This window comes from Oryctolagus cuniculus, chromosome 3 (assembly GCF_051225735.1).
Source record: "Oryctolagus cuniculus isolate XC-2025 breed Fujian yellow rabbit chromosome 3, ASM5122573v1, whole genome shotgun sequence".
In the NCBI taxonomy this organism is placed as follows: domain Eukaryota; kingdom Metazoa; phylum Chordata; class Mammalia; order Lagomorpha; family Leporidae; genus Oryctolagus; species Oryctolagus cuniculus.
Window position 1 is genome coordinate 140,961,385 of NC_142869.1, and position 23,666 is coordinate 140,985,050.

Sequence of the window (23,666 nt, forward strand, 5' to 3'; positions counted from 1 at the left end):
ATTGGTTTATTTCAGACCAGCAAGCAGTGCTATAACTGCATGCAGTGTGCAGTGCATGCAGTGTGCAGTGCATGCAATGCATGAAGTGTTCAGTATGCAGTGTTGCAGTGCACAGTGTATGCAGTGTGTTGTGCATGCAGTGTGCAGTGGGTGCAATGCATGCAGTGCTTGCAGTGTGCAGTGAATGCAGTGTGCAGTGTGTGCAGTGTATACAGTGTGTGGTGTTGCTGTGTTGAAGTGTGCACTGTGTGTAGTGTGCAGTGCATGCAGTGTGTGGTGTTGCAGTGTTGAAGCATGCACTGTGTGTAGTGTGCAGTGTATGCAGTGTGTGGTGTTGCAGTGTTGAAGCATGCACTGTGCAGTGTGTGTAGCAAATGCAGTGCATACAGTGTACAGTGCGTGTAGTGGTGCAGTGTGTGCCGTGTTTCCTGGGTGAGGAACAGTTTGATTTGCCTTACTTCCTAACAGGGCAGGTCCATTAGTTATGAGGAATCCTGGTGAAGAAAGTCAAGATGTGCCATGATCTACATAAAGATCTATTTGTGTATTTCCAACTGTGAATTCCTCCTGGGTAGCAAAAAACCACTCCCCTCTTTGTCTAGCATTTTGACATTGCAGATGCAGTGCTGAGAACTCTGGGAAGTGTGCTATTCAAACTAGAAAGGAAGAGAAGGTACAGAGTTTTAGAAAGCACATGGAGTTTTAATATGTGTGTATTTTGAGCACATACTTTAAGTGGGGGGGCACTTTTTATTTTTTATGTATTTACTTGAAAGAGTTACAGAGCTGAAGAGTGAGGAGAGAGAGGGACACAGAGAGAGAATCTTTCATCCTGTTTCACTCCCCCAAATGGCTGCAACACCGGGGCTCAGCCAAGCTGAAGCCAGAAGTCAGGAGCCTCATCCTGGTCTCCCATGTGGGTACAGGGGCCCAAGCAACTGGGTCATCTTCCACTGCTTTTCCAGGTGCGTTAGCAGGAACTGGATTGCAAGTGAAGTCAGGACTCCAAATAGTACCCAAATGGGATGCTGGCATTGCAGGCCGTGGCTTTATCCACTACACCACAACTCTGGCCCCAACGTGGGGGCACATTTTTTTTTAAAGAAATTGTTATGAAGAAATGTGCCTTTCAGCGGCTACTTATGTGTCGCCAATATATGCAAGTAGTATTCTTAGCCACCATGTTACATAACCACTGCAGCCTACTGGAAATCTCCATTTTTCATTTTCTACTGAACCCTTTTTCTCCCATGAAAAGTGTTTCTTGAGTCTGATTTCTGTTGCGGGATAACCCTGAGAACACACACTCTTCTTATTGAAGATTGTGACTTTGTGTCCTGTACCAGGCTTGTGCCTATGTATTCATAAGTGGAACTTACAGTATCCTTGAAGCTCTGTCATGGATACATGAGTGCTGAAGCTTCTGCTTGCACCTTGTTTACTTCATGCAAAGCATGATGGAGGCTGTGAACCTGAGTATTATACATCTTTGCTGAATTCAGATACCTCATGTTGTTGCAGTAGCTTATGGAATGGAAGTACTATTTATAAAGATAATAGTTGAGAAATTTTCTTATTCAATTAAGGGGAGAGAATACATAAGCTTTGTCATTTTTTTCCTTTTTATTAAAAAATTATACAATTTATGCTCAGAGTAAAAATATGCTAATAGAAGGTGTATACATGGAAAAGTCATGTCCCAATCTCACTCCCAGGAGTTTGAATATCATTCCAGAGATGTTCTGTTCATATGTAAGCATATTTTTTTTAAAAAAAATTATTTATTTAAAAAATTAGAGATTGAGGGAGACAGAAAGGTCTTCCATCAGTTGGTTCACTAAGTGGCCCCAATGATCAGGGCTAAGCCAGGATGAAGCCAGGAGCCAGGAGCTTCATCCAGGTATCCTATGTGGGTGGCAGTGGTCCAAGTACCTGGGCCATCTGCTGTTGTTTTTCCCAGGCCATTAGTAGGGAGCTGAATTGGAAGTGGAGCAGCCAAGACAGGAACTGGTATTCATATTGAGAAGCTAGCATCGCAGCCAACAGCTTCACCTGCTGTGCCACAATGCTAGCCCCAGCATATATTACACACACACACACACACACACACACACACAGGATATTATACATCTTTCACAATGCATGTTTTAAAAACAACCATATTTCATAGGTGTCTTCTGCAGCACATTCAGCACAGCTGCTTCAATAATTAAAAATGGGATAACTAATACAGCCAGTTGCTTATGGATGCACATTTTGATTAATCCCAGTAGTCTGCATGTGACATCTTTACCTTCTGGCACACTGAATGGCAGGGGGTTAGCACCTAAGAAACTCTCTACCAAGAGTGGAGTTTTCATTGTCAGGAAGTGGTGAGAATGGATTTTCATGACTGCAACAGGCCTCTTGAAAGCAGTATGGCTGGGTTGCCAGGTGGACTCCGGAGCTCAGGATCTCACTGCTCCTGAAAGAACAAGGTCATTCCCGGGGCAGCTGTAAAACAAGGACTGGTCACGTGCCAGTGCTGTCTCAGAGGGTTACCCGCAGATCACCCCAACAGCAGAGGGCAGCTTATACACGAAAAGGCCACCGCCCCTTCCTGTAAGCAAAGCAAAACCAGGTGATATCCATGCAAGCTGTGATATTCAGTAAAATGGTCCAAAGTAAACCTGAAGACCATGGTAACATACACGTATTCCTTTTCCAAAACACTCGTGACCTGAGTGTTTCTCTCTGGGAGTTTTTCGGATTACTTGCATAAACTTCATTGTTGAGAATGCCTAATCTTAAAACCTTAAAAATGCCCCCAAATCTGAATTTTTAAAGCACGTTAAATGAGGGATGCTTAATCTGTAGTGTGCAAATGATGAAATATGCTATTTACTGGTTAACTTCAGAAGCTGGAAGCCCGTACCAGGAAAATGGAAAATAGGTGTACGTATGTTGCTTCCAGACTGCAATATTCCTTGGAAAAACAGGACCGAGCCATCAGAATTCTGGTATGATTGTCACGGCCTTCTCTTGCACGTCCGCATCTTGGTGAGAAGCCAGCGCTCTCATTTTCTGGGCACACTCTTCTCCGTACAACAGGAGAGACAGTGAACCCTGAGGGGAGGGTGGCCGAATGGCTAAGCGGCCTCCCGTTTTGAGGCAGTTATTTATGTTCTGAAACAGTGTAAGGACTCGAAGAAGAATCTCCTTTGCCACGTGGCCGTCGTACAGAGCAAGGAATGATGAGTCCACCTGAAACGGGAAACAGTGTCATCATCACACAGTACAGCTGTGTGCAAAGTGTTGCATTTTAAATCTCCCGTGGGAATATTAACTTTAATATACAATTTTCTTGGAATCCCAGTGTGTAGTCATTTGGAAAAATATCCATTTTCTTTCTAAGATCCATCTTCTACTTCTCAGCTAATCACTAATCCATCAAGTATTTACTGCCCAGACACTGGGGCCCAGAGGGGGAGAAGGGAGAGCAGACGTGGGTGCAGGTGCCCCTGCTACAGGAGCTGAGCTCCACTGTACCTTGGCATCCCTTCTGCTTCCTTCAGAGCCCCTGCCACAGCTTTTAATGCTCCTGCTCGCTTGTTCGGTATTTGGTCTTTCCACTACACTGTAAAATCTATGAGAGCGAGTGCCAAGGGCTTGTTGGTGTGTCTCAGCAGGGGACTCCATACTGTGTTTCAGTGGACGCTAAGATGTGTGTGCATTAAAACAGGCCACCTCTAAGAGGTGTGATGCCATAGGTATACCCAAAACTGTTTAGAGACAGAAAAATGATAATTCATTGTTGCGAGGGAGAACTTTAAAGTAAAATACACTTGCAGAAAATTTAGAAAAGTCATATATGAAAAGAGAACTGAAAATCACCTATTATATTATTTTTCACAGATCATCTCTCTTAGTATTTTTGGATTAAGTCTTTCCAGATCTGTTCAAATCTATGGTTTTTTTTTGTTTGTTTGTTTGTTTGTTTGTTTTTTGACAGGCAGAGTGGACAGTGAGAGAGAGAGAGAAAGGTCTTCCTTTTTTCTGTTGGTTCACCCTCCAACGACCGCTGCAGCCAGCGCACTGCGATGATCCAAAGCCAGGAGCCAGGTGCTTCTCCTGGTCTCCTATGCAGGTGCAGGGCCCAAGCACTTGGGCCATCCTCCACTGCACTCCTGGGCCACAGCAGAGAGCTGGAATGAGGAGCAACCGGGACAGAATCCAGCGCCCCAACCGGGACTAGAACTTGGGGTGCCGGTGCCGCAAGCAGAGGATTAGCCTACTGAGCCGTGGTGCCGGCCCAGATCTACGTGTTTACAAAAAGATATGTAAGCCAGGGGCTGGTGTTGTAGCAGAGTGGGTTAAGCCGCCGCCTGTGACACTGGCAACCCTTTATTGGAGCACCAGTTTGAATCCCAGTTGCTCTGCTTTCTATCCAGCTGCAGCTTAGGCATCCAGGAAAGCAGAGGAAGATGGTCCAAGTGCTTGGGCCCCTGCCTCCCACACGTGGAAGATCCAGATGGAGTTTCAGATTCCTGGCTTCAGCATGGCCCAGCCCTGGGTGTTAGATCCAGCACCAGATGGAAGATTTCTTCTCTCTCTCTCTGTTCCTCTACCTTTCAAAGAAACAAACAAACAAACAAACAAATCTTTAAGAAAAGTATGCAGGGTACTTACTTGGGCAGTAAGCAGTCCTTCTGTCATAGCTGGATTTTCAGACAAATTTACAATCAGTTTCAAAACTTGAACCTGAAATAAGAATATTGGTTTATTTCAGACCAGCAAGCACACTTTCTCTCTTCCTAGCACGCTGTCCCCTCAGTGTGTCCACCTGCCCTCCAGGACCTCGGTCATCCTCTGTACTCCACGGAGCCTTCATAATTCCTTGCACATCAAATGAACTCCTACAAAACTTGGCACTGCTCTCACAGCACTCACTGCACAGCCATCTTCTGCCAACCTGGTTTTTTCTGGCACACAATGCTGATTTTCCAGCAGTGTGGCACAGGGGGTTAAGCGGCCAATGTGACTCTAGCATCCCATACGAGAGCAAGTTGGAGTCCTGGCCGCTCTGCTTCTAATCTAGCACCAGGCTAATGCACCTGGGCAAGCAGCAGCAGATGACCCAAGCACTTGGGTCCCTGGTACCCAGTGGGAGATCCAGAAGGAGTCCCAGCCCTGGCCACTGTGGCCATCTGGGGAGTGAACCCAGTGGATGGAAGATTCTCTCTCTCTCTCTCTAACTCTACCTTTAAAATAAATAAGTAAATATTAAAAATAACTAATAAAAATTTTAAAAGATGTTTATTTTGGTGCAAAAATACTTTTGAAATCCATGCTTTTTGGCACCAAAATAAACTTACCTTTTAATTTCACGCTCTACAAATTTTTGAAGTGCCCTCATATTGTGACTTTCTTCATAATTCACCCCTCCCTCAGACACATTCCTAATTCATTATAAACAACACATTAAGTGTTCTTTATTATATTACTGACAAATGAAGTAAGATCTTTAGAATCACCAACAAACCAACTCAAATCTCAGTTCATTTCTGCTTAAAATGTATAAAATTTGGTTACCGAGACCAGTAACAATGTGGCCTTTTTCATTTTAGTAGGTTACCATGATTCTTTTTTTTATTTTTTTAATTAATTAATTTTTTTATTTTTTTGATAGGCAGAGTGGATAGTGAGAGAGAGAGACAGAGAGAAAGGTCTTCCTTTGCTGTTGGTTCACCCTCCAATGGCTGCCGTGGCTGGCGCACCGCGCTGATCTGAAGCCAGGAGCCAGGTGTTTCTCCTGGTCTCCCAAGGGGTGCAGGGACCAAGGACTTGGGCCATCCTCCACTGCCCTCCGGGGCCATAGCAGAGAGCTGGCCTGGAAGAGGGGCAACCGGGACAGAATCCGGCGCCCCGACCAGGACTAGAACCCGGTGTGCCGGCGCCGCAAGACAGTGGATTAGCCTGTTGAGCCGCGGCGCTGGCACCATGATTCTTTAAGGTTATCTCTTTTTGTTGTGAAAAATGTTTTACAGCCATTTAAATGGGCACAGTGATGTTATCAGCAAACAAATGTTACTGAATAATTGACTAGCCAAAATGTCAAAACTCTTCTCTTATTTCTAAAAAGTCAATAATAAAAACTTTCTAATAGAGTTCCTCTTTTAAAAACAGGCCAGGGTGAAACCACACTGTTGTAGAAGATAGGAGGGGACTTCAAAATGTTCATGGGAAAGTGGAATTAAAAAAGGTTTATTTTGATGCAAAAACTTCTGAAATCAATGCATAGCTTTTTATAGTGTGTATTTTCCATGAACTTTTGCAAGATCCCTTGTACTTGAAATTAAAGTGAGGAGTGGAGGGATGCTAAAGTCAGGGAGAGGTGACAGATGCGCTTCCTAGAAAGGAAGCAGGTTGTTTATAAAACTTTTGATTATAAAGGCAAGAGACGTTTACCATCTAAAGCATTATTTGTAATTATGGAAAAACACAAAGAAAAAAGTTCACTCATATTTTCATGACCAGAAATGCTTATTATTTTTGGTCTTTAGGCATATACCCTGTATTGTATACTCACAATGCCTTTGTTCATGTTGTACCTACTCATTTATTTATGAAGTAGAAGGATACAAGGCTTTGGTTAATTAAATTGTTTTATCAATGATTTTTTAAAAAGTTTTTATAAGGCTAACAATACGTGGTCATCATTTCAAACACTGCAGAAATAAAGGAGCCAGATTAGAACAAAAACCAGCATCCTAGCAGCCCATCTCAGACCTGAGGCCTGACTCCTGGTAATGCTTCTTGTATGTGCAGAGATCATTGTCTTTCAGGCAGACTCTCCTCATAAATAAATGATGGCCTCTGAAGGTGAACCAGGTAGACTCTGACCCTCTGTAGCGCGCTCACTGTCACATCTCATCTGGTGTATCTGGTGGTCAGCAGCACCAAGAATACGTGTCAGGTAGAAACGTGCCTCCACAGTCAATGAAGTCTTGAGTAGGAAAACAGGAATGAGAATTAAGAAATTGGATAGTCCTGAATCTATGAAATAAGCTATAGAAAGTCAATATAGAATCTAGCAAAGACCAACCAGCATGCCATATGCGTGCTGGCTCCTATCCTGCCTGCTCCTCTTCCAATCCAGCTCTCTGTTATGGCTTGGGAAAGCAGTGGAAGATGACTCAAGTGCTTGGGCCCCTGCACCTGCGTGGGAGACCCAGAAGAAGCTCCTGGCTCCTGGCTTCAGATCAGCCCAGCTCTGGCAGTTGTGGTCATTTGAGGAGTGAACTGATGGATAGAAGACTTCTCTCTCTGTCTCTCCCTCTCTCTCTCTCTGTAATTCTGCCTCTCAAATAAATTAGAATAGAATAGAATAGAATAGAATAGAATAGAAAGATTCACCAGCAGTCAAGGAGGGCAGGTATACAATAGTATCCTGTAGAAAACATTGATGTTGCTATTCTTGGGAGAAGGGAGTGAAATGTGGAAGACAACTATAGATTAAATGTGTATTAAATACATATAATTAAATACATATATTGGTTTGAAACCATAGTGAGGCCTGCTTTTTCCCTTTAGTCACGCATGCCATCTTGTGGTGACTCTAAGACATTTATTTTTAATCTGTTAGATTTATTCACTCTCCTTGCAATGTAGCAAACACACGGTTTACTCATCTAAATCTTCCACAATTTGTATACAACAAGTATATATTAAGGTATAACAAGTATATAAAAATATAACAAGTATAAAGTATATAATAAAAATAAAAAGTATATAACAAAGCATATAATAAAATAACAAGTATATAAAAATGTTATTTAAAAATAAAGTAAGGGGGTGAATGTTTCGTGCAGCAATTAAGATGCTGTTTGGGATGCCCACAAACCATATCAGAGCGCCTAGGTTCAGGTCCTTACTCTGCTCCTGATTCCTGCTTCCTGCTAATGCACACCCTGGGAGGAAGTGGTGATGGCTCAAGTACTTGAGTCTTTGCCACCTACATGGGAAACCTGGACTGAGACCCTGACTCCCTCCTTTGGCCTGACCAGGAGCTGTTGTGGGCATTTGGGGAAGGAACCAGAAGATGGGGGCTCTGTCTGTCTATGCTTCTGCTCTCAATTAACTAAATTAATTTTTTTAAAAAAGTAAAGTGAGATCATGGCTTTAAGAAAAATATGATTTTTAAAGTCATTTTGGTGGTTATTTACTAAGACAATCTAAAATAGATATATTTTCCCACTATCAAAGATATGACTGTTTAAAAGTTTATTTGTAAGTTGGGAATTTTACACTCAAATTTTATGGAGAAATGACATTATAATGGTGGCTATGCTCCCAGGTAGATCAAAAAAAATTTTTTTTCTATCCCAGCAATCTATTAGGTAATGTAATGGAAAAACAAAACAAAAACAGAAATACTATTATTGTGGTGTGAGTCACCTTTTATAAAATTGTAAAATATATGAAAACATAGACAGAAATATATATACGCCCAAGGCCAGACCTGCCTGCCTCTGAACTCCATGTTCCTCCTGGAGGCTTGGGGAACGCAGTGTAGAGACAGGCAAAGGAGCAGTTTTCCTAGTACGGCAACACCATGGAACGAAGAGGAAAGGAGGTGCGGAGGGGACTCGGCTGGAAGTCATCTTGCCCCACTGGAAAGAGAGCTGCCGATGGGGGCATATTGGACGCTGGCTGGAGACGGAGCAGTGTTACTGGAGAAGGACTAACTCTTACATCTAATTTGGAATGCCTTCGTGTGCAGCCTGGGCCATGTCCAAGTAGGTCTGGCTGGGGGACAGGTAGAGGGCCCATACACAAAGCCCTCTGTCACACAGAAGCAGGGCTGCTTGTGCAGTGAGGCCCTCCTGTAATCACATCTTGGTAGCCTCAGAGGTAACTGCAGTGACCGCAGATAGGGTAAAACCCTGAGGAACAGCCAACCCAACTACCAGAATGTTTGATGAACCTACATTTTAGTTCTTCTCTTGAAAACAGGCAATGAGATCATGCGCAGTAATACGACGGAGTCAGGAAACGTTCATAGGCGTCTCCTGAGGTATCCCATCCTAATTCAGCTCTGTCTCTGTGGCCTCCTACGTCTGCATGACTGAACAATGTGAGGCACCGAGACAGCCTTCACACATCCGCTTCACTTCCTACAGCTTCAAAGTGGTTTTAGAAAGATTTTCAACAAGTTAATGGCTGAATCAGAAAAATGTTTTAAGCCTGAAGTAAGACAAAAAAAAAAAAAAATTCAGCTAACCACTATTACCATTCAAAGAAACCTTTTTACCACAATGTTTGTATGTTTGGGGGTAAAAGTTAGCTACTTCACTTCACATAAAGGTAATTTTACTGATTCTCAGAAAACCGAATGAACACCAATGTGGGGAGCAACTCGGACTAGACTAAGTTACTGGAATTAAGACTTATTCTATGCATCTGTCTCCCACAATATGGCGCTGGGAGAGGAGTAAACAACTTCTATGCAGCTGCCTCTCGCCAACTTGAGTGATGACCTGCAGGAGCTGATCCTGCTCCTGATTGGAGGAGAGCAGCGTACTCGGCGTGTGGGTAGCAGAGTTGGGATTGGTGGAAGAGGACTATAAAGGAGGAGAGGGACAACATGCACGAGGAACATCTAAGGGGAACACCCGGATAACATCTGAGCAGCCCCCAAGAGAGCCAGCCGGCGGTGTGCCGCTCCCCCGCGGAAGTGGGGAAAGTGGCAGGGGGGCCCGCCCCTCCACGGAGGTGGAAGGGACGGTAGCCAACCCGGGAAGAACCAGCAGCAAACCCGGGAAGGGCCGAGCAGACAAAAGAACAGTGCAGGGTCCTGTGTTGTTCCTCCACGAAGAGGGGGAGCGACACACCAATCTATTGGTTAGGGATTATGCGTGATTTTTACTAATTTTGCAAAAATAATATACTGTCTTGGGCACATTTTTAACAAACCTTGACTGAACTTTCTCTTTTTTGAGGGATACCAACTTGAGATACCTGATACTCAACTTCAGTTTGGGTAGGCTGATGCACCAGCTCTTTGCCCTTTGAGTAATGATCCCTGCATACCTTGGTGTGTCCGTTTCCAGCGAGTAGCACGTGGAACAGGTCTGTAATGTAACTGCTCAGCATGTGCTGGTGGTCGTTGGTCACGGTCATGTTTGTTAAGAGTCTTAGTCCAGCCAGTTGTACAGCGGAGTTCAGGGGGCCAGACAAGACATCCTCACAGACTTGATGGATGTACATCTGAAGGCAGCAGGGAAAACAGTGAGCAAGTGAGCAACCCTGGTGTTCTTGTGTGAAGCAGTCACTTTTCCACACAGGGGAGGAGGGCAAGGGCTCTGGGTGGAAGCGGCTCCTTGGAAAAGATGACCTCAAAGTGTAGAGGCTTTTCCAAGCCACCTTTGTGAATGCCAGGCATGATGCTATGCGTTTTGCCACTAAACCTCACTTAATCCTGAAATCGACTTTAATCAGGTGGGTGCTGCATCTGCTGGCTTACAGACAAAGACTAGAACTTCAAGGAACGTGGGTCCCCTACCCCCTGTCAGCCAACAGGATGGGGAGCAATGTCCATGCCCAGAGCTCATGCTCTCAACTCTCTCTTGTTGGGGTTGAGGGTCTCTCAACTCAGTTCAACTTTTTGTTTTGCCATGATCAGGAAGGAAGATGTGTGAGGCTATACTGTATCTTGTTAGGTGCCTTACCAATAGGGTCTAGAGAGTACACCATGTCAGCACAGAATGCCAGTCAAGGAGTCAGTGTTGTGGTGCAGAGGTGTAAGCTGCCACTTGTGATACCGCTGGTGATACTGGCATCCCAAATGGGAGTGCTGGTTTGAGTCCCAGCTGCTCTGCTTTTGATCAACTTCCCTGCTAATGTGCCTGGGAAAGTAGCAGATGATAGCCCAACTGCTTGGGGCCCTGCCACCCATGTGGAAACGGGGATGGAGTTCCTGGCTTCTGGCTTGGTCCTGGGCCAGACCTGGGGAGTTTATCTGGGGAGTGAACCAGCAGATGGAAGATCTCTCTCTCTCCTTCTCTCTGCCTCCCTTCCCACTTCCACACTGCCTTTCAAATAAATAAATAAATAAATAAATCTTAAAAAAAAGAATGGGGGGTCAAAGTGAAATAGGATAAACAGAATAAAGTTATATTTGGTGCAAAGTTCTCCTTAATTACCTAAGTGCATATTTATATGATATACCCTTTCATAGTATTGTTAGCTACCACTGGCAAAAAGTATATTGCAATCCAGGATCTATTCCTACTTCATATATGAGAAATTAAGCCCAGGATGATATAAAGTATGTTGGAAAGTTTTCTGAAACTGTTTTCTATGTATGGCCATGATCTGATTTAACAATGTTTCACAAATAGGTGGCATTCACCCAACTAAATCTGAACTCTACCAAAAGTTCAAACAGGTAACAAAATTTTCCCAATTTGAAGTGCTAGGAAATTACCAATTATCCCATCGACCATCATTAATAAAAAAAAAATCCCCCAATTTCTCCATGTCACCACAGAAGCTGCATACCCTAGTGGAGTGCCTGGGTTCAAGTCTTAATTCAACTCCTGATTCCAGCTTCCTGCTAACGTGCACTCTGGGAGGCAGCAGGTGATGGCTCAAGAGCTTGTGTCCCTGCTACCCATGTGAGAGACCTCAACTGAGTCCCAGGGTCTTGGCTTTGGACTGGCTCAGCCTAGGTATCATAAGTCATTTGGGGAATGAACCATCAGATAGAAAATCTGTTTGTCTCTCTGGTTTTCAAAGAAATTAAAAATAAAACAACTTCCTTTAAAAAATAATAAATTACATATACTAGTTGTTTGTTCACAAATAATTATTCTTTTTAAAAATGACATTTCTTTAGCTCTTTATAAATCCCATTTCTTCTTAAGATGCTGATATCTCTCAAAGCATTTCCTAAAATGTGATGAACACCTACATTCTTACATTGGAAGCTTTTCACTGCTTCCAGGCTAGCGAGATCATCAAGTGGGCCAGCTCTGTTATTCGTGGAGCTGTGTCCACCTCACCTTGTTTCTTTTTCTTGGAATTCTCACTTTTCCTAACTCCATCTGTAGAAACCTTGGACATTCTTAACAGTAAAGTAAGAATCTACTTCTTACAGAAACTCTTCAAAGGGCTCTCTCCTTTCTACGTACTGGACAGTGTTGTACTTAAATTTTTCTTTTTTTTTTTTTAAGATTTATTTATTTGTTTGAGAGGTAGAGTTGCAGAGAGAGGGAGACAGAGAGAGAGGTCTTCCATCCCCTTGTTTACTCCCCAAATGGTTGCAATGGTTGGAGCTGAGCCAATCTGAAGCCAGGAGCCAGGAGCTTCTTCCATATCTTCCAATGTGGGTGCAGGGGCCAAGCACCTGGGCCATCCTCCACTGCTTTCTCAGGCCATAGCAGTGAGCTGGATCAGAAGAGGAGCAACCAGGACTTGAACCAGTGCCCATACAGGATGCCAGCACCATGGGCAGAGGCTTAACCTCTTATGCCATAGCGCAGCCCCCTACATTTTTCTTTAAAGCACTTCTCTGTAGCTTTCTTAGAACAAAAGCTGTATCATGTTCACTTCTGTACTCTGTACTATAGAGTAGATGCTCTAGATAAATGTTGCATTTTAACGTAATTTTCTACTTTATTGTGTCTCCCTGTTGATGTTACCTGACTCTCTACTGGTTCCTTTAACGTCCTTGGATTAAACTGAAGTCCCACTTCAAAGTCCATTGTAGCTCTTAATTGGATGGTTCCTTCTCTGCCCTACTCTCCATTCCTCTAACGGTACCTCCTGGCCACAGAGTTTTAAAGGGCAATCTCTTAAAAGTTTCATCACTTACCTTTTTGTTACTTTTGCTTTCATTTAAGGAAAACCTTATTCACTGGTGATTTCCAGCGGCTTACCTTTATCTTGACTTGATTTTCGACATTCACACTCAGGTTATTTAGTGCATTTAAGGCTTTCTCTTTAATGCTCTGGTTGGGATTGTCGAGTTTGTTTCCGACAACTGGGATACCACCCAATTCACGAATAATGGCCTACGAGGGCAAAAAACAGGGCCAGGACTTCAGTACGCATCTGCTTCATTGAATTTTCTACATTCACGAATACAATTAAAAGTTAATGAGTTTTAGAAATACCTCTCCCAAACATAAATCTGCAATTTCTCTTTCTAAAAAAAATCCACTACTCACAATTTAGTAAGCAATAAAATCAACTGAAAACAGAATTACTGAGATACTTATTTAAAACACAGCATGGAGATACACTATTTGCCAAGTTTCTGTAGTGATCTCAAAGCAATTCCCAGTGTTATCTTACTTTGAAATGACATATGACTTCTCTGGTATAAGAAAACTTGGAAAAGTGTTATGATTTAGAATATTAAAGTGGTGTTTTACTAACATGTTCTTTGTAACACAATCCCTCAAGATACTGACAGACAGTTCGAAAAAGGGGGGACGTCCTACAACTATGTAAGCTTGTGAAAATCTGGGTATTACAAGATGAAGCATTTTTTACTGTGAGGCATTAATACGTTCATGTGTACTGGGAATCTCTAAGAGGCAGGTACTGACTTCTGTGAACTGTAAAAAAAAAAAAAAAAAAAAAAAGAGGACCATTTTTCAGTGGTGGGAAGAAAGACAGTAACATCTTGCAGAACTGGAGCTCTACGCAGTTTGAAAAATGGTATCCAAATTTTCAAAGGAACAATTTCCTGGGTTTCTCAGGACTCACTATAACACTGTTACCATGTATCTTTCACCCTAACATTGAAAGAAGTATCGACTGCTACACTTGATCTTAGCCAAAAGGCCGAGAAGCGATCGACTGCTTTAATTAACAGGAAAAATAAACTGACAATGAGTCCTGCCCTGCCACGATGGGGTCATCCCATCAGAAAAGGAACGTGACTGCTGTCATCTACTGCACTATACTGTTAACAGGCTGAGCATTGAGAGAAAAAGAAAATTTCCCTTCTGCAATTCCAGCTTCTCTCAGAGACATTCAGTCATGGCGGGGGTAGGGTGGAGGTGGGAGGCGCCTTCTTACTAAAGAACAAACAACTGTACTGTAACATAGATCAAGGCACCATACTGTCTGTGGATACTGACCCGTCTGACAATAACTTGTTTCAGAGGCAAAGAAAACTATGCCTTCAGAAATACTCCAATATAGGCAGGCTAGCAATTTAGTCACCATCTACTGTTTTTTGTTTGCCTACTGCCTCTTTCTACAGGGGCAGATGTGGCACCCCTCCACCCCACATAGTCCCTGGTGGGACTGTTGGCCAGTGGTGTCTAAGTCCGTTCCTGCTACGTGGCTGTGGGATGTACATGTGAGCCAGGCCTCCCTGCCGTGGTCCACATCCCTTGCTCTAGAGACTGATACAAAGCACTGGCACTTGATCCTAGTAGAATGTGCTATCTTGGGGATCATAAGCTACAGAGATGAAGGCTTGAGAAGCCAGGGGCTTTCTTTCCTGTGAAGCAAAACTCTTTGTGGCAAGAGAGGCAAAGAGCAAAAGAAAGAGGCCCCGCAAAGCCAAACAATGTGGAAAAAAACGCTCTGATAACTCTACCTGAAACCCTGACCTGGATTCCATCGTGCCTGGAACCAACGCTATACTTAGATGTCCACGTTAACTGACATTGGTATTTTCCCCCATTTTGGCTTACAATAATTTATGTTGAGTCCTGACTTGCAACTGAAAGAGTAGAATAATGCATGAACATTCTGTGTAGCTATTTGCCTATGATTTCTAAAGCTTTACAATCACCCTTGCCATTCTTGAGAAAACTGGAGTGAATACAGTATAAATTCAAAGTACTTCTGCATTTATGACAATGTTAACAAAGGTACTGGCTGAGGGGCTGGCACCATGGTGCAGTAGGTTAATACTCCACCTGTGGTGCCAGCATCCCATATGGGCACCGGGTTCTAGTCTCAGCTGCTCCTCTTCCAGTCCAGCTCTCTGCTGTGGCCTGAGAAAGCAGTGGAGGATGGCCCAAGTGCTTGGGCCCCTGCACCTGCATGGGAGACCAGGAAGAAGCACCTGGCTCCTGGCTTTGGATCGGCATAGCTCCAGCCATTGCGGCCATTTGGGGAGTGAACCAACAGAAGGAAGACCTTTCTTTCTGTCTTTCCCTCTCACTGTCTATAACTCCAACTCTCAAATAAATAAATAAAATCTTAAAAAAAAAAATCAAAGATACTGGCTGAAAAAAATTACTTTTTTTTTTCATTTTTTCTCCGTGTTGGGTGGGGGCCAGTTAGAATGAAAGCTGGAAGCATTCAAGTGGGCCCTTTAGTGCTCCTTACTTGTAGGGGCTGGCGCTGTGGCATAGTAGGCTAAGCCTCTGCCTGCAGTGTCGGCATTCCATATGGGTGCTGGTTTGAGTCCCAGCTGCTCCTCTTCCAATCCAGCTCTCTGTTCATGGCCTGGGAAAGCAGTGGAAGATGGCCCAAGTGCTTGGGCTCCTGTACCCATGTTGGAGATCCAGAAGAAAATCCCGGTTCCTGACTTTATATTGGCCCAGCTCTGGCTGTTGCGGCCATTTGAGGAATAAAGCAGTGGATGGAAGACCTTTCTCTCTGTCTCTCCCTCTTTCTGTCTGTAGCTCTGACTCTTAAATAAATAACTACATAAATCTTAAAAAAAAGATTTTTTAAAAGTCCTATTTGTAGAAACCATTGACACTGATCAGTGGGTATCAGAGTATGGTCCAGGCACCACCTGCATCAGAACCATACTGGTAAGACCCACACACCACTTAAAGCAGGTGCTTAAATGTTAGATGCTTTAACTGTTTTACTGAAGCACTATTGAATTCTAAGTAACTTAAAAGGTCACTTGGGGTCAGTCCTGTGGCACAGCAGGTTAAAGCCCTGGCCTGCAGTGCTGGCATCCTATATGGGTGCTAGTTCAAGATATGGCTGCTCCACTTCTGACATAGCTCTCTGTTATGGCCTGGAAAAACAGTCTCTTGGCCCCTGCACCCACATGGGAGACCAGAAAGAAACTCTTGGCTCCTGGCTTTGGACTGGCCTGGCTCTGGCTGTTGCAGCCATTTGGAGAGTGAACCAGGAGATGGAAGACTTCTCTTTCTCTCTCTGCCTCTGCCTCTCTGTAACTCAGCCTTTAAAATAAACAAATAAACCTTTTAAACAAAAGTCAAACAATGCTAAATGTCAACGAGATACACTTACCATGAATGTGATGCTAGTGGTTAACTTCACAGGGGCCTGAGATTCTATTAATAACTGCATTACTATTAGGGTGCACTTTAAATAAACAAACACTATGTTGTAGGTATGAATAGCCACACTGTATGGATACTTGAGGCTCTAGGAGGGTAAGTGTCTTATCCAGGGTCACAATTACTGTGAGTGTGTAAAAATGGGAGGAGCTCATTTGCTTGGACTAGGGTACTTACCTGGTTAGCAGAAAAGGCTGCACTGTTACCCAGAGTGACCAAAGCTCTTTCAGTAATGACAGGGTCTTCAGTGGACTCGAGCAGGTAAAGAAGTTTCTGGAGTTGGCTGGCATTTAGGACATCATCATGTGAACCACTGGTTAAGTCTTCTGCATAGGAAGAAAGTTATTTAAAGTTCACTTAAAGTCACTGTGAGTTGTTTAATTAAAAAATATATATTGAACACATATTCTGATGCCAGGGACAGTTCTATGAACTTTACATGCTTTATCTCATTTAATCCTCAAACAACCTTAGAGAGATCATGTTATTAGTCTCAATTTTCAGATAGAAATCTGGGGCTTACAGACATCAAGAAATTAACTAACTTGGCTTATCAGGAAAACACTGAGTGCAAATAATACGAGGGTTTCAGAAAGTTCATGGAAAAAAGGACTTAGAAGACCCTTTCGGGGGCCAACATTGTGGCACAGTGGGTTAAACTGCTGCATGTGAAGCCATATCAGAGTGCTGGTTTGAGTCTTGGCTGCTCTGCTTCTGATCCAGCTTCCTGCTATTGTGCACCGTGGGAGGCAATAGTGATGGCCCAAGTACTTGGGTCTCTGCCAGCTGCGTGAGAGACTTGAATAGAGTTCTAGGCTCTTGGCTTCCGCCTGGCCAGTGCTCGTTGTTGTGGACATTTACACACAAAGAGAGTTAAACCAGGATAACTTAAGGATTTGCCTAGAGTCATAGGGGTAGTAGCAGAGGCCAGAGAAAGGAAAATACAAAGTTGTCAACAAGTTAATTAACATATTTTTGGGTCTGTTTTCTCATCTGTAAATAAAAGGGTTGCTCTAAGACTATTAGCTGGCTCCAAAGGTTCCTACACAGATTTTTTAAAAAAAGATTTATTTATTAATTTTTCTAGAGTAATAGAGAGAGGAAAAAAAAAAGAGAGAAGGAGAGAGAAAGAGAGATCTTCCAGCCTCTGGTTCACTCCTCAGATGTAGTGAAAAGCCAGGAGGCCTGTAGCTTCATCTGGGTCTCCCCTGTGGGTGACAGAGGCCCAAACAGTTGGGCCATCTGCCACTGCTTTTCCCAGGCCATTAGCAGGGAGCTGGATTGGTAGTGGAGCAGCTGGGACATGAACTAGAGTCCACATGAGATGCAGGGGTCACAGGTGGCAGTTTTACTTGCTATACCATGACACCAGCCTCCTACTTGAAGGTAGGCGATACAGTGTGTTCAAAGCCAAGGCTATGGGAGCCAAAGTGACTAATTCACATTGCAGTAAAGTTTCTTATCAGGCGAGAAACTTAACCTAAGCTTCAGTTTTCTCATCGTTAAATGGGAATTAATAGCACCTGCCTCAAAGCCTCTTTGTGTCTAGAACATTGTACCTGCTGTATTTTAGTTATGGTTATTAATAAGACCTATAGCGGATTAATAACAAAACTGGTTCTTGAATCCAGATATTTTATTCCCAATCTGTTGCTCCTCCTTTACCACCATTCCTCTTTATATATCACAATGATGAGCCTTTAATTTTGTAAATAAATTTTAACTTCTCCATTGCTTGAATTTTAAATAAAAACCATGTATTAATTTTTTGAGTAAGAAATAAGAAACTTAAAATTCTAGAGGATAGCGATCATCCTCTACGTTGTTTTTGAACTACGTCACAGGTGAGGCTGTCTCACACTGTGTGTCACTGAGCTTTGTGTCAGCAAGACTGAGAGAACCGTGGCTCAGGGGTTGTCAGCCCGCCAGGAAATGGGAAATTACGTTTCTCAAAGGCAATCACAAGTGACTGCCAAATGGTAACATAGCCAGGTAAGTTTCAAAATATGGTGTACAATCTTTCCAACGAGGAAATCTCTATTCATGTAGACTTAGGTATTTCAATACAATTATTTTCACATAGACTTCTTGGTAAATGTTTTCCAGTTTTGAAAGTTCTTATAGTTTCCACGAGTAAAATCTTTCCAATTACAAATTTTAACTGGCTATTGTTTGTATAGATGGAGCTATTGATTTACTTATCTTGCACTCAAGTTACTTTATTAAACTCTTACTGCTTCTAGTAGTTACTTTTGATTCTTCCAAATAAATCATCATGCTACTTACAAATTATAGTTCTACCTCCTTTCTAATATTGATGCATCTTATCTTGTTTTGTCTTGTTACGATGCCTATGATGCCAAGACAATGCCAACAGTCTGACAGCGGGCAGACTTCCCCTGTTCTTGAGTTTGGAAAAGCTACTATTAGTGCTCTACTACTCATCAGATTTACTTCTGGTGTACAATGGATGCTCTTCAAAAACACCGGCCGGCGCTGTGGCTCACTTGGTTAATCCTCCACCTGTGGCGCCGGCATCCCATGTGGGAGCTGGGTTCTAGTCCCGGTTGCTCCTCTTCCAGTCCAGCTCTCTGCTGTGGCCCAGGAAGGCAGTGGAGGATGCCCCAAGTGCTTGGGCCCTGCACCCACATGGGAGACCAGGAGGAGGCACCTGGCTCCTGGCTTCGGATTGGTGTAGCTCCAGCTGTGGCAGCCATTTGGGGGATGAACCAACAGAAGGAAGACCTTTCTCTCTCTCTCACTAACTCTGTCAAATAAATAAAAACAAAAAACAAAAAAGAAAAACACTGCCTCCCATTTTTTTCTAACCTGCCATTAAATTTTGACCAAAATTGATATTTTAATGCCATTTTGAGATCACCATGTGGTTTTTGCTTTTCATGTATTAATGCAACAAATTACACGAACAGGTTTCTAAATATGATTCTCCTTGCATGTTCACTTGGTGTTTTATTTTTTTAATCCTCTGGTATACTTAATAAGGATGTAATGTTTTTATATATTTATTAATAACTAATTGTAGTTTCTCACGCTATCCTTATCAGGTTTGGGTATCAGGCTGTTGAATGATTTGGGACTGTTTACATCCTCTTCAATGTTCTTAAATAGTCTTAACAGCACAAGAATGACAAATTTCTTAGTTTAAGACAGAGAAAAAATCAGCTTCTAAAAACTAAAGGATGATGATGACAAAGTGGGTATTTCTTAAGCCTTCTTCAAAGACAAGGGTGTAGCTTCAGGAAGATGGGACCACAAACAACTTATTTTTAAGTTGACTGATCTAAGATAATGATGATTATGAGAATTGGTAAAATTAAATTTAAAAGTAAGACTGTCAGTGTTCATCAGGTTGAATCAGCGTAAGTGAGAAGTTAGCGCAGACCAGCACCCCAGGTACTTACACAAAAATCTCCCACAGAGGAAGACAATAAATTAGGCTTTATTTAGTAAGGATAAATATAAATTAAAAAAGTTTTTCCCTTGTGACAGGATAGAGACCCCTCCCACTCCCTTTTCTTAGAACAATTCCTTGAGCCAACATGTAATTATCTTTTGTCTCTTTGTCATAAATGTAAGCCTTTTAAAAAGCTTAGCAAGGGGTAGACAATTGGGTTGCCTCTAGAGAAACCTGGATCCCCATATTGCAGTGCCTGGGTTCAAGTCTCAACTCTGTTTCCAATTCCAGCTTCCCTGGGAGGCAGCAGGCCATGGCTCAGGTACTTGGATCTCTGCCATCCATGTGGGAGACCTAGATTGTGTCCCCAGTTCCTGGCTTCAGTCTGGCCTAACCCTGGCTGTGCAAGCACTGGGGAAGTGAACCAGTGGATAGAAGATCTCTGTCTCTGTGCCTTTCAAATAAAAAGACAATTAAAAAAAATTTTAAGTAAGTGTTAAGTAAGTCTGTAGCCATTTTTACAACACAAGAGTCTTTCTAAGGGCTGAGGAGCCATCTCTTTGAAATACAGTCATTAAGAAGTAAGATCCCGGCCGGCGCCGTGGCTCACTAGGCTAATCCTCCGCCTAGCGGCGCCGGCACACCGGGTTCTAGTCCCGGTCGGGGCGCCGGATTCTGTCCCGGTTGCCCCTCTTCCAGGCCAGCCCTCTGCTGTGGCCAGGGAGTGCAGTGGAGGATGGCCCAGGTGCTTGGGCCCTGCACCCCATGGGGAGACCAGGAAAAGCACCTGGCTCCTGGCTCCTGCCATCGGATCAGCGCGGTGCGCCGGCCGCAGCGCGCTGGCCGCGGCGGCCATTGGAGGGTGAACCAACGGCAAAAGGAAGACCTTTCTCTCTGTCTCTCTCTCTCTCACTATCCACTCTGCCTGTCAAAAAAAAAAAAAAAAAAAAAAAAAAAAGAAGTAAGATCCCATCTCCCCATTTCTGTGGGAGTTTAGCCTAGCTATTTTTAACTATTTGCTTTATCACAAAGGAAAGAAATCTTATTGTCTGTGGGTAAAGGCAATTAACTAACACCCCAATTACCAGTGATTGTAGGGTGAACTATAGGTGGCCAACGCTACTGTCAAGTCTTCTTAACATTTCTCTTGAGAACACGTCTGTAACATGAAATCTGTTGCATGCGCATGGCTACGTTAAAAGAATACAAATTGCTTCTGCAATCCCATTAGCACATTGTCTGAGATGTGCCAGGCAATCTGGTTTAGTGCTAATGCAGCAATATTGTTTAGATTTTTTTTCTTTTTAAAGATTTATTTTATTTGAAAGGCAGAGTTACAAAAAGAGGGTGGGAGAGTGGTTGTCCATCTACTGTTTCATTCCCCCAAATGGCCACAATGGTTGGAGCTGGGTCAGTCCAAAGCCAGGAGCCAGGAGCCAGGAGCTTCATCTGGCTCTCCTACATGGGCGGCAGAGGCCCAAGCACCAGGGTGGGCCATGGCTCCATTGCTCTTCCAGGTGCATTAGCAGGGAGCTGGATCAGAAGTAGAGCAGCTGGACTCCAACAAGCACCCAAATGGGCTGCTGGTGCTACAGATGGCTGCTTTATCCACTATGCCACAGCACCAACCCATTTTTAAAATTTTTACTATTTTTTTTTAAATATCTACTTATTTGAAAGGTAGAGAAAGAGAGAGGGCCATAGATTTTACATCTGCTGGTTCACTCTCCAACAGCCAAGAGCCAGGAACTTCATCCGGGTCTCCCAGGTGAGTGGTAGGGACCCAGGTATTTGAGCCATCACCTGCTGCCTCCCAGGGCACGCTGAGCAGGAAGCTGGATTAGAAGCAGAGTAGAGCATAGAGGAACCAGGTATGCCTGCCTGGGAGGCGGGTGTCCCAAGAAACCCCCGCCCACATTTTATTTTTAACCACTTCCCTAACAGTTTCCAGGGCCTGAACTTTCTCTCCAGAACATTTAGCAAACCTAGGATTCCCGACAGCAACCTCATCCCAGTCTTGTCCGCCGGGAGGGTGCATGCCTCGAGAGCAGACAACACACACGCATCCACACGCACGCACCAAGCTGTGAGGGGCTGGACCACCGCGACTTCCAGGCCCCTCTCCCCTCATAGGCGCCACGGCGGGTGCCTTCTCCCGGGGGTGCTGCACGTGGCTCTGGGCCCCCGCAGGGGCCAGGGGAATCCCTCCAGACCGCCACGGCCCCGGCGCAAGCTTTCAAGTGAGGCCCGGGCAGCACCAAACTCTCCACGGGTGGCCAATTTTCCATCCCGGGGCTGAGAACAAAGGCGTGGAGACCAGGGAGGTAGCTCAGGCCTGCACACCCACCAAGGCCAGGCACAGCCGCCCCCCAAGCCCCCGGCTTCCCCACCGCGCCAGCCCGTCCCCTCCTCCCGGCCGACTCCTCGGTTTGTCTCCCTCCCCGCCTCAGGGGCGCTGCATGGACCCCCGCACCCCGTGGCCTCACCAGCTGATCCCGAGCGGCGCGGCCCCAGCCCGCGGCCACCGCGCCGCCGGCCCCGCGTCAGCAAGTAAATGCCGTAGCAGGCGCCGGCCCCCAGGACCAGGCCCGCCGCCACCCAGCTCGCGTGCCGGACACCGATCATGCCGCCGCTGGGACAAGGCTGGTGGAGGCCTGCAGCGTGCGCGGGGCCTGACGCCACCGGAGCGCAGCTGAGCTGAGGGAGGAAACAGCGGCCCGAGCTCCGCCTCCCGGAAGCCGCCCCGCTAACACCGTAAAACCACCCACTCCGGGTCCCCCGAGGCTGCCTCCCGGCGGGCTGGGCACCAGACTCCGGCTGGTGCTGCACGGGCTTCGCGCCTTCAGGGGAGCCCTGCCCGCCGCCCTGAGGCGGGGTTCGGTTCCCGCCGGCACGCGAGACCGCCGCCCCGGCCCTGCCCCCCGCGACTCTCCGGTTTCCAGGGCAACGCCGGGACGCGTTCCGCCCCTGTCCGTGGCTCGGCGCCTCCCTCGCCGGGCGCTGTGAGTCCGCGGGCCGCAGCTCCCGGGTCAGGCCCGCGACCATGGCCTCCCTCCGCACCGCCAGCCCCACGGTGAGGAACTACTTCAAGGAGAATTACATTCCTCAGGTTTGCGAGGTACTGGAGCCACGTGGCGGCGGACACGCATCCTTTGTGGGGAGGGGAGGAGGCAGGGGGGACCGGAGGGGTCAACGGTGGGCGGGGAGGGAGGCGCGCCGTTGGGAGTAGGTGGTGAGTTATTTGAGCTAGTCCGTGGTCTGGGCAGAAGGTATGTATCCAAGAGAGGGGGGGCGGTGATGATGGCTGAAAGGCGAGAGGGGGTGACAGCTCTCAGAAACACGGCACCCTCGCTGTCGTCACTGCTGCCAAGCCCGGTCATTTATTTTTTTTTAGCCATAGCTGGTCATTTTAAAAATACAATCATAGATGTGCAACATGCCCCCGTCTGTGCCAACGTAATAAAGAGGTGTGTCTGCAGTCGGCTGCGCTGTTTTTCTTTGGTCTGTCCGAATCTGCAGCCGAGCTCCTGAGTTAACACTTGGGGTAGTCTGCGGGATTCGTCTCAGGCCCCTGTGGAGCGTTCTTCCCCGCCAGAGGACGGGATTCAGGGGTGGCAGTGGCCTTGTCTGCCTGGGCGACCCCCCTGCCCCAGGAGTGGGCCAAAGTGGATGGTGCGCCCGTTAGTATAGAAAAGGCATTGCATGGCCAGCGCCGCGGCTCACTAGGCTAATCCTCCGCCTGCGGCGCCGGCACCTGGGGTTCTAGTCCCGGTCGGGGCGCCGGATTCTGTCCCGGTTGCTCCTCTTCCAGTCCAGCTCTCTGCTATGGCCCAGTGGAGGATGGCCCAAGTGCTTGGGCCCTGCACCCGCATGGGAGACCAAGAGGGAGCATCTGGCTTCTGGCTTCGGATCTGCGCAGTGCGCCGGCTGTGGCGGCCATTTAGGAGGTGAACCAACGGAAAAAGGAAGACCTT

At 45.4% G+C, this 23,666-nt stretch overlaps 2 protein-coding genes and 1 pseudogene across 6 annotated transcripts in view; 1 reads left to right on the forward strand and 2 right to left on the reverse strand.

The window, feature by feature from the left end:
• Positions 1-1,604: 1,604 nt before the first annotated feature.
• ARMC10 (armadillo repeat containing 10) lies at positions 1,605-22,737 on the reverse strand. 5 transcript variants are annotated; one of them, XR_016231701.1, is made up of 8 exons: positions 22,179-22,737; positions 16,455-16,603; positions 12,921-13,055; positions 10,072-10,248; positions 6,769-6,985; positions 4,669-4,740; positions 2,915-3,243; positions 2,271-2,464 (listed from the first exon to the last, which is right to left on the reverse strand). XR_016231701.1 is itself a non-coding variant. In XM_070071206.2 (6 exons), exons 1-6 carry the CDS (start codon positions 22,735-22,737, stop codon positions 2,989-2,991), a joined length of 1,347 nt encoding a protein of 448 aa, XP_069927307.2. In that variant the 3' UTR covers positions 1,605-2,988. The 5 variants fall into 5 exon arrangements, 2 of the variants coding, with proteins under 2 accessions (XP_069927307.2, XP_089185547.1); XR_011387394.2 differs by lacking the exon at positions 6,769-6,985 and having other exon boundaries at positions 1,605-2,464; XR_016231700.1 differs by having other exon boundaries at positions 1,605-3,243.
• Positions 13,628-13,845, reverse strand: LOC149127533 (U2 spliceosomal RNA; annotated as a pseudogene).
• The window catches only part of FBXL13 (F-box and leucine rich repeat protein 13), a 244,710-nt gene continuing 243,720 nt past the window's right edge, over positions 22,677-23,666 (forward strand). The window contains exon 1 of the mRNA XM_008258313.5: positions 22,677-22,810. Within this exon, the coding sequence (XP_008256535.3) occupies positions 22,736-22,810 (75 nt within the window). The 5' untranslated portion in view covers positions 22,677-22,735. The remainder of the gene's footprint in view (positions 22,811-23,666) is intronic.